This window comes from Vicugna pacos, chromosome 30 (genome assembly GCF_048564905.1).
Source record: "Vicugna pacos chromosome 30, VicPac4, whole genome shotgun sequence".
Lineage (NCBI taxonomy): Eukaryota > Metazoa > Chordata > Mammalia > Artiodactyla > Camelidae > Vicugna > Vicugna pacos.
Window position 1 is genome coordinate 18,235,876 of NC_133016.1, and position 17,299 is coordinate 18,253,174.

The 17,299-nt window shown below is 41.0% G+C and overlaps 2 protein-coding genes across 2 annotated transcripts in view; both read right to left on the bottom strand.

Moving 5' to 3' along the window:
- The window catches only part of SMAD4 (SMAD family member 4), a 78,682-nt gene extending 74,507 nt beyond the window's left edge, over positions 1–4,175 (bottom strand). Inside the window, exons 1-2 of the mRNA XM_072952220.1 lie at positions 2,545–4,175; positions 2,201–2,282 (exon numbers count right to left, since the gene is read on the bottom strand). The gene's annotated coding sequence lies outside the window, so the exon portion shown is untranslated. The remainder of the gene's footprint in view (positions 1–2,200; positions 2,283–2,544) is intronic.
- A 136-nt stretch (positions 4,176–4,311) lies between these two features.
- Positions 4,312–17,160, bottom strand: ELAC1 (elaC ribonuclease Z 1). The gene is made up of 4 exons (XM_072952222.1): positions 17,060–17,160; positions 12,955–13,119; positions 7,210–7,677; positions 4,312–5,740 (listed from the first exon to the last, which is right to left on the bottom strand). Exons 2-4 carry the CDS (start codon positions 13,109–13,111, stop codon positions 5,274–5,276), a joined length of 1,092 nt encoding a protein of 363 aa, XP_072808323.1. The 5' UTR covers positions 13,112–13,119; positions 17,060–17,160; the 3' UTR covers positions 4,312–5,273.
- Between the last annotated feature and the right edge of the window lie 139 nt (positions 17,161–17,299).

The window sequence follows — 17,299 nt, forward strand, 5'->3', positions numbered from 1 at the left end:
TTTGCCTCATTTTAAGGTCATAGGCAACCATTCTCTTCCTCCCTATTTTTAGTTAAGAGATTAAGGATGGGAATTTTTGCTTTTTTGTTTTTAATTATCAATCAGGAAAAATCCCTAGGAGAACAAGGCATTGCATCTTGTAGAATAACAGGATGGCAAGGGAAATTGAACAAGTCACCACCATTTACTGAGTGCCTAATACGTTTCAGGCGCTGAGCTAGGAGCTAGAGCACAAAGGGAAACAAAATCAGTTCTGCTCTTGTGAAGCTTACAGTGCTAGCGGGAAACAGAAACATCAATCAAATAATCACATGAGCAAACTGAAAATGTGAAGTGACAAGCAATGGGAAAGTGGGGTGCAGGTGCCGTGAGAGTAACATGCTACCTTGTGGGGAAGTCTGGGGAGGCTTCCGTGAGGATGTGACTGCAGAGTGTGAGCAGAAGGCCCAGTAAGGGTTAACTTAGGGAGAAGAGAAAGAATTCCAGGCGGAGGGAGCATGGTCCAGGTCCAGGGAGCAGTTTCTGCCAAGACTGTGCAACAACAGAAACCTCTGACAAAGGACTAAAAGGCCCGTGTGGCTGGGGCTGCAAAAATGCGTGGCACTGTGGAGTAAGATTAGCTTGGAAAGGGAGGGGAAGGGAGGGCCATTAAAATCTGGATGCTAGGCTCAGATTTGCATTTTGAACAAAATCTTTTTGCAGTGTGGGGAATGGACGGGAATGTTAAAAAGCCTTGAAAGGAACTGTCAACTGCCTGGAGCACCCATATGGAGACCAGCAACTGACATGATTATTCGGAGCAGCCTCTTGTCTATGCATAAGTGTTTCACTGTAATTTTTAAAGTAAATGAATGCATACACACACAAATAGTTCAAAATACCACATAGTCCTAGCACTATTAGGCTTATACAAAATAGTCATCCTCTGGCTGTCCCTCCCCACACCACACCCCTTGTACCTTCCACCCTTCCTCTACTCTTAACTATTCATCTGATATTTACAGCCTCCTCCACCTTTTAAAAAAACATAATATGCTTAAAGTACTATTTAGTTTTTAGTTTTAAACATTGCCTACTTCCTACTATGGAAGAAAAGAATTTCTAGATCTTACCCCATGTCCCCACTGCAACCCCCTTAATCTCTATTCTTATCCTGCCAAAGAGCAAACATTACTAGTATTTCCTTTTCATTCTTCCCATTTAAAAAAAAAAAAACTGACTCATTCATTACCTAAAAAATCCATCAATCAGTAAGGACAGAATTAATATACATTTCACTATAAATTTATACTTCTGTAAAGACAAAAGTACCTTCACTGTACATCTGTCATGAACGTATTTGAAACAATAAAGATTTTACCCCCATAAGTAAAAACTGCCAAATTTTTAAGATGGCATTAGAGCATTCAAGGACATCACAATTGAACTAAATGTGCTGGTTGAAAGACATAATAAAGTTATTTTCACTAGAAGGCAAAAATTATAAGACAAATGTCTTGGAAGAGGAGTGTTAGAAAGGTCACTAACTGATGATATTCAGTATCATCTATCAGTGGAGTAGTGGAACAGGCCTCTCTTAACGCTGCTGCAGTGTGAGCTAGGAAACAAGTGGGAGATTCTTACCCAGAGTCTGAAAAAAGTAAGTCAGATGTTCTAGCCTCCAGAGAAATTAATCCTAAGGAAATACTCAGAGATACAAAGGTTTGTTCCCAAGAGTATTCACGACAGTATTATTTATGATAATGGAAAACAATCTCAATGCTCCAAAAGTAGAAAAACAGTTAAGTGACATTACATCTATAGTATGGAATAACACAAAATCATTAAATTCATGCTTTCAAAGAACAGTTCATGTTGTAGGGAAATGCTCATAATGTTAAGTGAAAAAAAGTTGAGGTCAACCTACATGTAAAAATACACATGTGGGCATGTGTGTAATATAACATACTTATAAATATATTATATGTTTAAATTTACATGTCTATATACACCTCAATTTTTCTAAGTGCATAAATACAGTTTTCTTATCCTACTACCCATATACTTCAGAATCACCTGGGGGACTCTTATTAAAAATGTAGATTCTTGGGTTCCACCCCAGACCTCCTGAATTAGAACATTTGGAGTCAGAGCCCAGGGATCTCTGTCTACCTATGCCGTCTTGTTCACCTACGTACTACCCTGGGTGACACTGACTCACATCTCAGTTTCAGGACCATTGGACCAGAAGTACTAGCTCTCTGGATGGTGAAATTTTGAGTCATCATCTTCTTTTCTTGAATCTTAAAAAAAAACAAAAAAACAACATTAACTACTAAGCATATGCTGCTTTAATGATTAAAAGTTTATTAAAAGTGTATTAATGAGGCATGAATGTTTGAACACAGAGCTGATTTGGGGTCTGTCTGGGCAAGTCTAAACACCTCTTGAGAAATAGAAAGTGCACATTTTTTATTTAAAATAAGCAGGAACCTATCAATTCCTGACAATAGAAAGTCGGTTTAAGACAAAGAAAATATTAGGTATAGCTATAAAATTTATTACCTCAATAAATTGTGCAAATAAAAAATAAAAATATAATAGTTTCGTAAGTATTAAGGAGCAGCATTTCTCAGTTTTCCAAGAGGTTCCTTGGCAAAAGAGGAGTCAGCGATCAACTAAATTTGGGGCATAACACATACTCTAGTCCCCTCTAGGGTCATACCTCCATGGGCAGATTGTAGGTTCTGAGAGTCCAGTTGAAGACTCACTCTTAATTCTAGCTCCACAAATTCTTAGAATGTGTCCTGCCATCAAAGCAAATTCCAGGCCAGAAGACAGTCCAAGAAAGAATTCTCACAATGAACTGATACCCTACACTTGATCCAACGTATCAGTTCGTTCCACATTCCCATGTACTCTGAGGGCTTAGCCCACAAACATTAATAGCGCCTACTCGAAGGGCACAGCTCAAGTTAGCTACCAAATAATGCTCAGAAACAGTGAAACTATAACAGGCTACAAGATCAGAACCATCTGAAGGAACTGTGTATTTACTTTTGTTTAGCTATCAGTGTCTTCCACTTAAGACAGTGAGCCTGAAATTTTGCCTCATATTCATCTCTGTACTCCCGACACAAAAAAGCCTGGCACAGTCAATGGGGCACCACCCATCGGGCAGTTACATTTTTGGGACAAGTACAGTAATGAAATGGATGAAGCACAGGTGGGTCTTATATTTTGTGCACTCATACATCAAGGCCTCATTTCATTTAATAAACATTTCCTGAGTGTTTACTATGGGTGGGTATTTCCAAGAATGCAGAGGTGACTTAATGCAGTCTTTACCCTGAAGAGTTCCACGTAGCAGAGGTATGAGCACTAGCCATCCCCACATGCACAGGTTTGGGCACACAGTAGGAATCTAATAAACGCTTGTCTGAATTGAGTTCAGAAATCGAGATACCCCTTAGGTCTGGTCAAACTTTGGTACTTCGGCAGAGCAGAAGAGACTAGAGAGCGGCAGAATCAGACCACTCGGGAGCCTGCTTCAGAATGATGGAGACCTTGGGTAACTAGATTCCTCCTGATTATCACTACTCAAGGGACTCCACGGCCATCCATAGGGCAATTCTTTTTTAACTAGAAAAGCCCCAGAACCCAGAGGAATTTAATAGTATACATGGTGACCATATTTCTGAATAAGTATACTATGAACTCTCTAGGTTCTTGGGATGTTAATAGATTGTATATGGTGAAATATGGCTTAGAAAGGGGTTCAGTGGAATTGACAGGCCTCTGTACTTCAGGACTGAATGCCTTTAAGCAATGTCCTATGCTCCTTTGTATACTGTTTTATTTTTCACAGCAATCCCGGAGGTAGGTCTTATTATTTTTCTCATTTTTAGAGATGAGCAAGCTGAAGCTCAGAGAGTAAGTATTCTGCTCCAGGGCACACAGGGACCTCCATGAGGTACAGAATGAGACTCTGAAATCAAGTCATTCTGGCACCAAACACTGGTTTGTGATCACTGAAGCAGTATTGTTTTCAATGTACTGATGGGCACTAGAACACTGCCAGAGGGGCACACAGCACACAGGGGTTCCCAAACTGACTGGATTAAGGAATCCTTTTGAATGAATCCGCACTTAAGACTACCTTTCCATGTAACACATTCTGAGAAATAATTGTGGGCAGATGAATCAGAGATACCCTATGGCAGACAGAATGGAGGTGGAAGGCAATTCATAAGGAAAAGCTATTCTAGAAAGAATATTTATTAAAATTGTGCTAAAAGAATTATTAATAGGAACACATAAATTAAACTCAAGTTGAATAGCTATCATTTTTTAATCTCCAGAATCATAAGCTCATGGCTCATTTCTGACAAATAATATCTGAAATGACATTCCAATTCCAACATATTCACTTATCTAGCTCTTAAGGATTTGCTGTAGAATTTGACATACTTAGTAGATGTCACTAATTTTTATAAAGTATATTCACATTGGGAGTGTAAGTTTTAAGTTGCTGCATATCTCAACAGCCCTGAACATGCATTTTGGGATGAGACAATTCTTCATTGTTTAGGACTGACCAAAACTTTGTAAGCCCTTACTGACTAAATATCAGTAGAACCCTCCTAGTTTGGACAAGAAATATGCCAATTTTGAATTCCATCTAAGGTAGTAGTATCACCTCCAACTGAGGACCATGGGTTTAGAGCAAACTGGAAAGTTCAATAAAATATTAATCGAAGGAGAAACACCTAGCTCGACCCTGCATTCAGTATTCCAGCAAAGAATTCAAGAGTTAACATGCCAGCTTCAATCCTGCATATCCAATGTCTCGTTATATTTCCCTCTATCCTGTTAATAACATGAACAGATTCAACACAAACTGCCAAAATACCATTTTTAGCCAGGAAGGCCAAGCCCTGTGTACTTTGCCAACAATAGCAATAAAGCTGGGCAGAAGCTAAGCCCAGGATGGTGTATTGGCTAATATCTGAGGCAGCAGCCACAAAACAAGACGTATACTTAAATAGTCTATCATTTTGTCAAATGTGGACTTTAAGAAGGATGCTGGTTTTTTCTTTTTAAAGTGATTTATTATCAAAAAGCTTGCTCCCTCTCAATGCTGAGTTGGCTCAGCAATGCAGCTCCATCCTTTTTAGGACTATTAGGACCCAAATAATTTTAGACCAAAACAACAACGACGACGACAACAAACTTAACTGCTGGTTCAGTAACATATTCACAGACATGTCAGAATGCATTCAGGAGCACTGGTTTCATTTCTTGATCGGAATGCCAATCACCATGAAATCTTCTGCTAAAGTCACTTCTTGGAGATCTAAGACTGATTCAGCTTGCTTTTTAAGTTCTATAATCCCATCTGTTTCTCCTTCTCTGGCCAAGGCAACTGGTTTGTACCTCTGACTGAAGTGAGTCAGAACCAGCCTCTTTGCTTGGCACAACTTCGCAAATGCTGCTGCCATCTGTGGTGTGCTGTGGCCATGCTCCTTTGCTTTGTCCATCTGAGTGTCATCCAGGGTCGCTTCATGGATCAACAGGTCGGCTTCAAAGCACAGCTTCACTCCTCCATCATCCACAACTCCAGAACAGTCACCCAAAATGCAGATTTTTCTTCCAACAATAGGCTTTTTTAAGACATCCTGGGGAGAAATTGTAACTCCATTTTCCAGAACAACAGATATTCCATTTTTCAGCTTCCCATAGGCAGGACCTGGCGGAACACCTAATGATGGAGGCAGATAACATCACATCATGGGAATGGAATTTATGACTTGTTAAGAGTCTGTTTCAACAGCACAGCAAATAGCAAATGGAAAAGGCATCCAATTCTTTTCCTAATTGTTATAAATACTTTATTACTTGTGGAAAACTGGAATATTTATACATTTTTAAAAGTTCAGTGTTGGCTATTGATATCAGCAATGTCCTAGTACTTAAGACATTTCCCAGGCACACATGTCAGATGAGTTTTAAGCTCTTTAGTCCCACTAAAACCTTATTACAGTCAAGATAACAGTCTTAATTCTCTGTTGTGCATGGGAATAACAATTTTTGAGAGTGCTGTGTTTAATAAGCTCATCTGTGGGTAAAAATTAAACAGCCCATTTAAATGACAGGGGATCGACAAACTAACACAATAAAAAAATTGTTAGAAGGGATTGTTTAGATCACAAGATCAAGGAGAATTTCAGGCAACTGTACATAATCAATCTTCTTCGAGGAGAGTGGTAGTTCTGTGTTCACCAAACTGGGCTTAAATCTCATATTAATCTAGAGTAACATCTGACCATCACTCTGGACAATACCTACAAACAAATAAGATGTGTTCACTAATTCAAACACAGATCATGTTTAAAGTTTCTCAATTTAATAGTATCTACAGGTTTTTAGGTAATAAAAAATACCTTTGGCCTAAGACACTTTTCCCATTTAGTTTTAGTTGGGGAAGAAAGAAGAGATTGCAGAAATAAAGAAAAATTAAAAAAACACCACCATGTTTTTCACAGCCTCCGCAGTAGCCATGCCAAGGAAGGTGGTACTGCTGGAGGAATGACGTAACTGGACACTGCTTTGAGAAAGGTGCTGAAGACCCCTCACACATGATGGCCGAGCATGGAAGAGATTTAAGGTTCAGATGGGCCCCAAGCCAATCCTTATAAGCTTGCTTCCAAGTGTGATGAACCCAGGTATGTAAAACTGGCTGAGGCAGTGTTCTAAACACCAAATTGATTTAATCAAGGTTGACTGAGGCAGTCAACAGAGAAGGAAAACCCTGAAAGTAGTTGGATGCAGTTACAAGGTTAAGAACTATGCTGAGAAGTCTCAGGCCAAAGATGTCACTGAAAACATATTTCAAAAATATGACATGAATAAATAAAAGCCTAGACCTACAACCACTACCACCACCCTGCTAACCAAGACAGCATATGCTGAGAATAAGACAGGCCATGGATGTGCATCCAGGGAGTGAAAAGAGAAGAATTCAAATATATTCTCGGTTTTAGCTCTGAAGAGCATCTTTTGGCTTCAAAGGTTTCCCTCAATATACAAACTTTGGGCAAAGGAAGTAAGCGGAGAAAATGTCAGTTTTAGGCCTTGGAGACAGGAAAGGAAGGTTAATTACTATGACACTTTTAACTGCTTCAGTTAACAGCAACTCGACTCGATGAGAAAGGAAAATAAACCACTTACCGAGGTCTTTCAGCTTCTGTGCATTGAGTTTACCTGGGCGTTTCTTCTCCACGACTGAAAATCCAAAGGAGGGTATTCGATGAAACAGGCGAAATGCTTTTACAACAAACTGTTCATCATCAACCAGATGGTATGAGTTTTCTTCTGAGTCTAATAGGATAGTTCTTCCTTGTCCCTCTTTGGGAGGGCTGTCTGCTCTATTCATGAACACAAATTCTTTTAGTTCTTCTGGAGGACACTGATCTGCTGTAGGCACCAGCTCGTGGACCACATAAGGGAAGACCAACTCCGTGTGAGAGAGTTCCATGGTTCTCCAGATAAATTCCCGAAGCCCCGCAGGGCCATAGATTTCAATAGGCTGTTTGGTGACCACAGAGCCACTCTGCAGGCTAATTGTGCACAGGAGCCCAGGAAGGCCAAAGAAATGGTCTCCATGAAGATGTGTGATGAAGATCTTGGTAATTCTTCCTTTTGATTGAAGCAGAGAAACAAATTTGGGAATTTTTCAGAAATAAAACCCATACAAAGCTATTTGAAACATGCATAACAATGTAGATAGAAAGCAACAAAATGAATTTAGAAATTCTCCTTATTAGCACAAACTTCCTTTCTTCCACTTTTCTACATGATTCCAGAAGTAACAAAGGCAGGCTTTATTTCACTATATGACTATTTTTTTCATAAAACATCTTCAAATTACACAGTGTTACAGTTTTAAGAGTATTAAAATATTTAAGAGTATTTACTAAAAAAAGAAAAAAAAGGAAGTGCAATAAAATGTTTCACTTAGGTAACTAGATAGGCCTCAGGTGTTAAAAGCATCTGGCAACTATACTGCCCCCTATTGCTCTCTCTGAGAACAGCAAATGTGAATTTCCAGCATAACAAATGTTCCCCTGGCTCCAAATGGACTGGACCAGTGCCTGAACCCAAAGCTGCCTTTTAAGGACTCCACACTGAACAGAGATTAACTAACCAAGCCAGAACCTGCTCTCTGAGTGAGGATGAAGCAGGGGGACAAAAAGGAAGGAGATGAGGGAGGGAGAGGAAAGGGAGGAGGGAGCAGGAGGGAGGTAGAAAGGGAGTAAAGAACCCAGGGGAGGAGGTGGACAACAGATGCCAGAATGCAGATCAGAGGGTAGACCCCCCACACACAGTGTTTTGTAAAGCCACACACACAAACCCATCCCTTCCTTTCCATCTGAACTAACACAACAGCTTTTCCAGAGCATACTGGCTTAGGTTGGAACATGATTTAGCCAATGTTAAAGTGAATTTACTCCTGGTATGTGGCAGGATGCCACAGCATTTTTCTGAGATGCACCGAAAGGTCTTTTAAAAGTAACAATTACAATTAACACATTTTTAGAATAACAGAGGCTTCCAGTCCTACCTCATGATCCACCTATTTCAAACATTTGACACCATAAAAGAACAGAAACAGTTTATTGATACCACAGAAGAACAGGAATAGTTTGTTATTATGGGGTTGGCCTGCGACATCAAGGTGAAAGTGTTCTCCAAGTGAGTCTTCCAGAGTTACTGCACCAGGCCCAGGCCCCTGTGGCAGAGAACAGAGCATGCAGAGGCTGATCTCGGACCTTGAGAATCCCCAGGAGGGGGAAGAAGTGTCTTCAACATGCTCCTTTTTGTTTTCTCTCTCCAGTCCTTGTTTTTGTTGCTTTTTGACTTCTAGAACCCTTTTATTTCCCCTTTCCTGCTGTCTGGGCTGCCAATGTACCCCCAAGTGTGACCTGAGGACTCAGCAGACAAAAGAACTGCAAAAGTTGATGAATCCTGGTCTCATGTTGACCTCAAAACTCCTAAGTCAGACTTTCTGGGCCTCTCCCTATCTACTGCAAAACACAGAACACCAAAACAATCTGTGAACCCAAAGCAAGTAAGACAAGTCAGGGAAGTACAAAGTACTTCCCACAGCTATCACAGTTTCAAGGAGGACAAACATTTCATTTTTCCAGAAACGTGATTTTAGAGGGAGAAGGAATAGCAACCACAATTATCAAAGGTAAAAGGAAGCTGTCAAATGAAGAAAGAAACATGTATAAGTTCCATTTCACTTGAGGACAAGAAAGTTACCAGGGAAAAATATCATCACATAGGAGCGGACTACTCAGCATGCGCTAAGCGATGATGCAGTGGTCTTCACTGCCACTGCAAACTCTCTACAGCACACTGTTCACACATGCTGTTCAGCTGAGAAACAGCAGGTCACACCAAGTATCGTCTGATCCCATTTGTGCAGAATTACACACACACACACACACAAATACACCTACACCATCACCATAGGTATGTGTATAGAAAATTCACCTATGAGAGGGGGATTTAAGCTTTTCTTATTCATACTTTTCTGCTTTGTTTGAATTTTTACAATGAACATGTATACTTGTTATAATCATTTAAAAATTATACTTTATACTACTTTTTATAATCATTTTTGACAAAAAAAGGCTTAAGCTCACTTTTTTAAAGTATAAAAAAACAGATATGGCAAACCCGTACTTTGTAATCAGATGCTTGCATATCAGGACCATGGAAACTTGAAAGAGTATGTTTAGATAAACAGAAAATACTTCCTTATGAAACCCATAAAATATTATTACCCCAGGAGGTACTAAAAGCTAAAAGGACTCAATGACTCCAATAGTGATAGGTCCACATGCGGTTATTGAGAGAAAACAAGATGTACTGAGGATGCTGCATTTCAGTTTGAGGCTGGGGCCTCTGAAGTATTAGAACGTCTTAGATAATGTCTGGGATGACCATATCACCCTCCTCTCTGAGGCCAGGAACTTTCTTCTTATGCCAATAAAAATTTAGTAAACTAAAAGTTCTCTCAGGCTTTATTTTATTTTATTACACATTTATTTTTTTGGCCAAACTTTTTGTTTTAAAAAGTTTGAGCTCTGTGCACTGTTTGTTTAAAAAATATACAAAATAGCTGTAAAATATAAAATGTTAGAAAATGGTACTTTGGCAGATAGATTTAAGGTGGTACCTGTGTCTCCTGCCTCCCAGTGTTCACATCCTTCTATAATTCCTTCCCCTTGACTGTGAATGGGCCTTGGGACTTGCTTCTAACCAGTAACACACGGCACAAGGATGCAATGTGATTATGTTATTCATAAGACTCTATCTTGCTGGCAGATTCTGCTCTTGAGTCTCTTTCTCCTTTGTTGGCAGTAAGGAAGCAAGCTAGTGTGAAGCAGAAATCCCCATGACCTGGACCCACAGGAGGCCTCTAGTTGCTGCAGGCAGCTTCAGTCCAGTCCTACAAGGACAAGGACTATGCCAACAACCTGAGTGAGCACTGGAACAGATTCTTCCCCTTATTGAGCCTCGGATGAGACTGCAGCCCTGACCAATACCTGGATTGCAGCCTAGTGAGACCCTGATGCAGAGAATCCGGTTAAGCCAGGCCTGAACTCCCTGACCCACAGAAACAATGAAATAAGTGCAAATAAGCCACTAAATTTATAATTTATTATACAGCATTAGATAACTGACACAGGTACTAAAGAAAAAATAGAAGCTTATCCCTATACTCAAAAACAGTAACTTGTTTCTATTTCAATCACCCTGCCACCTAAGCTCCTACTCTCTAGAATGTTAAATGTTACTGCCTCCCCTCTGGCGTGTGCCAACCCTGACAGTTCTCATGAAAGGCATGTCCGTGTGATGCAAGAGAAGAAAACCATAGCACCTGCTCTAACCTCAGGGGTTCAACATAAGACAGCATATAATTAGGGCTGAACTGGATACACCTCAAGGCCATGTGTCCCAAGTGATGTGCATTAGTTCCTTCCTCCAACAGCTCTTTTCCGAACCTCCTATCTAGGTCTGGGACATCATCACCTGTAACTTGCAGAAATTCTTTACCTCTTCACATCCTAGACATTCAATCAGTCACCACCTGTACAAATATCTCTTTGATGGTGGCTGTACAAATATCTCTTTAATTGAGTCTCTCATCTTCATCCTTATTCCTACTTTCTGCCTCAATGTCTTCATCTTCTCTCTCTCTCAGATGAATGCAGCTGCCTTGGAACTGGTCTCCTGAAGCTATTCTCTCTTTCCCAATATATTTGCCATTGGAAAATTGTCCTAAAACATAAATCAGACCGTGTCACTCTTCTGCCTAAAATTTCTAATCATTCCTTGTTGCCAAGAGAATAATAAGGTCCAGACATCTTAGCATACTACAGAAATCTTCACAGTCTTCCCTTACTTAGTTATTTTTTTTTTACATTGTTATCTCTTGTCTATCTTAGCCAAGTATTCAAAGTTCTGGATGGCTTAATATTCCCGAAATATGTCATTTCCCTCATGGAGACTCCTTTTCTTATTGCTCACTTTGTTGTCTGTTCTTTGAATGTCCATCCCTACTTCTCTCCCCAGAGAAACTTCTATTCATCTCTTAGACCCTAGCTCAACTGTTACCATTTCTGGGATGCCTTCTCTGAACACACAGGTAAGGTTAATGTCTCCCTCCTTGGTGCTCCAAAAGTGGTTAGAAAACATCTCCATTATTCTTACTTACCACATCACACTATGACCGCCTGCATGTCAGTTTCCACCACTAGATCAAGGGATCTTTGGATGCTAGAACTATCACTCCTTTAGCAATCAACTGCCACACACTAGTATAAGTCACAGGAATAATTTCAGTAACTACCATTTATCAAGACCTGACAAGTGAGAGGCACTGTGCTAAGTGCTGAGAATCTTATTCACACACAACGGAACAGATACTACTGGGCAGCTACTAGGCGTAAGCGATCACTGAGTTTACTTTATTGTACAGGGAGATAAACAGTGAACACAGAAACAACTATTTAAATAACATGATTTTAGATACTGATGACACTAAAAAGTGAATAAAAATAGCACAAAGCAGTAGAATGCCTGGGAGAGGTAGAAATTACTTAACTCCAGACATTCAGGGGAAGCCCCTGAGGAGCTGGCATTTGAGCTAAGATTTAACTGATGAGAAGGAGACAACCACACAGAGAAGGGATTATTATATACAATTCACACAACACGCCTTCTAAGTCAAGTTTTAAACCCCATTTCAGAGATGGGGAAGTTTGCTGATCTGCTAAGGTAATGAGCCGAGACACAGCCGGGACTGGAACCTGGTCTGCCTGACTCTGGGCTGGGGCTCTTCACCACTGTACGCTCCGGTCTGCCTGGTGCTAGGCTCTCTCTGTTTCCTCTGGCTGGAATGCTTGTCTTCTCCCCAGTCCAGGGAACCCCTCCTCCTCCTTCTTTAACAACTCACAGGTCAGCTTCTCTGAGATGCCTACCCTGATAACTTCAAGTAGCAAAGAACATCTCATTCCCCTTCCACTCTCTGTATCCTCTCATGATACTGACAATGACCTCCTGGTGGAAATAAGAATGTATGCTGTTCCTTTGCTTGGGCAGTGTCTATCTCATATGTCTGATGTATCCCACTCCAGCCTCCACACCTAAGGCTATATAAATCCTTGCTCTCATCATTTACATGAAGAATAAAAAGTAAGTAAGTAAGTAAGTAAAATAAATAGAGTTCAGTGGGTGTGGCCAGATGCCTGAGTGCCTTGCAAGTCTTGCCAGGCTCCAGGGCTGAAATGGGATGCAACTGCCAGGGCTGTTTCTGAGCAAAAGGCCCAAGGAGAACTAAGAAAACGAAGAAGCGGAACAAGAGATTGCCTTAATGAGATAAGCTTAATAAACACTAACCTGCTTTAAGTTGGCTTTTCATAAGCTGTGTCTGAGTTCCCTCCCCACAGTCAAAGAGCCAGCACTCGCCTTCACACCGAAGGACCAGAGCAGAGGCACCTCGGGTTGGGGATGGGTACGCTGCGCCTGTGCCAAGAAATGTCACATCCATAGACATCTTCCACCCTGCAAGGAGACGATCACCCAGGGATTACTACACATCACTGCTCAAAATCACCAAAAACAGGTTCTTGTGAGATTTACTGTTACCTATGTTTTCATTATTCAGAACAGTCTGGATTCCTATTCTCTAACAGTTTTCCACAGAAATGCAATGAAAAATTTTAATAACTCTTACTCAGTTAACACAAGTTACCAAACCTTGTATGACTGCTCACATACACAAAAATAAACAAATTTTTAAAAAGGTAAACCCAGTCAATTAAAAACTATAGCTGAATTCCAACTATATGACATTCTGGAAAAGGGAAAACTATGGGGACAATAAAAAGACAGTGGTTTGGGGGAAGGGTGGGAAGGATGAACAGGTGGAACACAGGGGATTTTTAGGACAGTAAAACTATTCTGAATGATACAGAAAAGACAGACACATGTCCTTCTACATTGGTCAAAAGCCATAGACTGTACAACACGAAGAGTGGATGAACCCCAATGTAAACTTTAGTTAATAATAACGTATTAATATTGGCTCATCAATATTGTACCACGGTAATGCAAGATGTTAATATTAGGGGAAACTGGGGGGTGAGCATGTATATAGGAACTCTGTACTTTCTGCTTATTAATTTTTAAAAAGTTCTTTTAATAAATAATAAACAACCCTAGTGAGGCTCTCAGCAAGAGATGGAATTTAATTATGCTCACTAAGTAATCTTCTGGTGATGGTGGTGATCAGCCCTTTCTCTGAACCATCATAAACCACAGCAATACTTTGTAACACTCTACAGTAATGCTAACACCGCACAGTAACGTTAACACCGCACTATAATGCTGAGTGAATGTCTCACTCTCCTGATAACAGAGTCCATGACGGGGTACGACTCGGGTTTTTGCTATTATAAGTGATAAGCAATAACCTGTTAAGTGTGTAGATTTCTGCCAACTCCTGACATCTCTTTTTCCTTTCACTATTTTTGGGCACATCTATCTCTGATATACTTCTCTGATGGGAGATATGCATCAAATAAAATAAATAAGCATTAACTCAAATTTACATATAACCAATTATTTATCTACATTGATGGCAGGGAAGAAAACATTTAAGGAAAACTATTAAAATAAAATTTGACAGAGAACTGGATTAAATATATTGTCAATAGTACAGGAAAAAAATTATCCAAAATTTTCTCAGCCCTAGTAACAATCAGATAAAAATAGACAAGAAGGGACAGTCTAGAAATAAACCCAGGTATGTATGGAAATCAATATATGACGAAAGTGTAAAAAGAGTGCTTACTTAACGAACAGCACTGACATAATTGGCTATTTTCACAGAAAAAAAGTAAGGAGATAGTCTGATGAGGAAGAATATGCAGCATATTGCTAATATTGGTTATCTCAGAGTGATTAAAATGATGGTGGTGGTGGGGATTATTAAATCTCCCTTTTCTTTTAAATCTTTGAATTGCTTTTGATTGAGGTGAGCAGCATTTGGTTGACTTATTTTATTTTATATTTAATTTATTTAGTATTGATGAACATGTCATAACACTGAACATGCTTTTCTAACTACATGTCACCTAACCTTCCTTTCCATCTGGGGACAGTCAGCTCCCCCTACACACCTCACCCAACAGATGGGTGGCACATTTCTCCACCCTACACACAAGCCTTTAGGTTACTGCTAGTGTCCTTTCCATGTGTTATTCCATATTTTCATTTCCAAGATCAAGACCTCCTCTGATAATTAAGTAGTTTAATTTGCAGAGGATTTCTTATTGGACTGCAGTTTGCAAGAGATGTGAGAATAGAATGTAGAACATTAAGGTAATAAATGCAGAAGGTATAACAGAATATAATCACTTTGCAATCTGTAGCAAATAATAGATCTAGGCCAGTGGTACAGAATCCTGGAGAGTATGAGAATCGCCTGGAGAGCTTTTAAAAACTTATCAATGATTGGGCTCCATCCCAGAACTAAACAGAAAATTCTGCAAGTGATGTGTTTTAGAATTAAAAAAAAAATTCCTCCCTTGTGATTCTAATATGTAGTCAGTTTTGAGACCCACTTAGTGAAAGGCTAATGGAGAACTATAATGGATGGATCAGGCTGACCTGAACTCACTACTCAATTAGTCAATTGAAAAAAAAAAACTTTGTTATGATAAACTTCAAACACATACAAAAGTAGAGATTAGTGTAATGCATTGTCACTGAACTTAACAACTCATGACCAATCTTGTTCCATCTATATCCCCCATCCATCATCTAAGAATACGTGGTAAGTGGTATGGGGTACCTCCATCAGGAAGCACATGCTGTCTGGCTATCTTTCTTTTTCTGATGTTAACAGTCACTAATGATCACTGCCACAGTCTACTATTTCATTACAGGTTCCCAAAAGGTGATATTCTTCCATTCCTTCTGCAGTTATTAGTTGGCATCTTCCTGTAATCCCCCGGTCAATTAGTTACCCAGGAGCATAATTTGTACAGAAAAGGTCCACACCAGAGAGACAAAAGACCTAATCTAACTCCTGATGTGATGCAATATGAAGTGCACAGTAACCTATAAGGTTTTCCTGTCAAAGAGTAGAATCTGAATCTGAAAAAGGCTGTAATCTAAATACCAGTTTATTAAAGGACACCACAGGGACGGAAAGAGCAAAATCCAATTGTAGGAAACACTATAGGACAAATTTGACTTGGCTTCTTCAACCAGTAAAATACAAGGGAAAAAATAACAATAAAGAGGGAGGGGATAAAGAGATTAAAAGAGATATGAACCGTCAGCCAAATGCAATATGTGAAGCTTGTTTGAATCCTGATTTGGACAAACTGGTTAATGGGAGACAACTGGGGAAATGCAAACGTTCACTGGATAGATAGTAATATGAAATTTTTGTTAGATTGACAATGGTTTTATGTTTAAAAAAGGAGCTGTGTTTTATAAACATAAACAAGTATTTAATGGATGAAATGGCATATTCAGATTTACTTTAAAACAATCCATAGGTGATGAGGGTAAGAGACGAAAACAGATTGATCATGAGTTGGGAATTCAGCATACTATACTATTTTTGTATGTGTTTTAAAGTTTCCATAATAAAAAGTTTAAAAACAAACCAAATAATCAAAACTCTTCCACTAGGTCAGGAAGTAATTAGACATTAATTTATTTAATCAGTGGTGCATGTTTTGTGACATGCACCATTCTAAAGTGACCAAACCAGATTTTGGTCCCAGTAGTCTCGGACAAAAACAAAAACAAAAACAAAAACAAAAACAAAAAACCCAGCCGCTTGCTTTCTCAAGACTATGATCCACTTTGGAGGCAGTGCACCTTCCGGGCGCGAACACAGCACACGACCACAGTATTGTCACTTGACATTCTGGCCCAGTGATTCTCAGTCCTGGCTGCGTGTCACGATCACCTGGTGATTCTGGGGCCTCAGCATTTGGAAGGCTTCCCAAGTGATTCTACAGGCCGCCGGGATGAGAATGAGTTTCTAGGCAGGCAGTGCCCACCCTGCAATCACCGAGCGGTGCAGGCACGGCAGATACTGCCATCCTCCATTTTAAAGATAAAAGAACCGTGGCCCGCGAGACAGTGTGCGGCCAAGCCCAGGCAGGGCCGGAGGCCAGGTCTCCGACCGCTAGCCAGCCCAGGCTCTCCTCCAAGTCGGCGTCAGGCTCCCAAAAGCAGGGGTGGGAGGGGGCAGGAGCGCGGGGCGGCGGCCCCCGCCTCGGGGTGAGGGGTTGGGGGTGCACGAGGCGCGTCCTCGCTCCCGGGCGCTCCCGGGCCTGGGTCCTCCGCTCCGGGCCCGGCCCGCCAGTCCGCAGGAAGCGCGCCCGCCCGCGCGCTCAGCCCACTCAGCGGACGCCGGGGAGGCCGCGGCCGCGCAGACCCTGGCCCGCCCCCCTCCGGCGCGCCCTGCCCCACTCACCCACTCCCCGAGGCCCGCGGCAGGAGCCGAGGGAGGCGCAGGCCCGCAACGAGGCCCAGCCGTCCACGGGGCGGCGACGCGCGGGGGCGGAAGTGCGCCGCGGGCCGTGCCCGAGTGCGGCCGCTCTAGGACGCCCCGGAGGTCCGCGCTCGGTGGTTCCCGCCTGGGCCCGTAGCCGCGGAGAGAATGGGTACCAGCTCCAGGCGTCCCCACTGTCCTGCAGTGAGTCCCTGTCCTTCA

Coding starts and splice junctions, on each gene's coding strand:
- ELAC1 (XM_072952222.1), bottom strand. CDS start 13,111: ATGTCTATGGATGTGACATTTCTTGGCACAGGCGCAGCGTACCCATCC. Junction 7,678..12,954: donor GAAAAGCCAACTTAAAGCAG/GTTAGTGTTTAT, acceptor TTCAATCAAAAG/GAAGAATTACCAAGATCTTC. Junction 5,741..7,209: donor ACAGAAGCTGAAAGACCTCG/GTAAGTGGTTTA, acceptor CTCCATCATTAG/GTGTTCCGCCAGGTCCTGCC.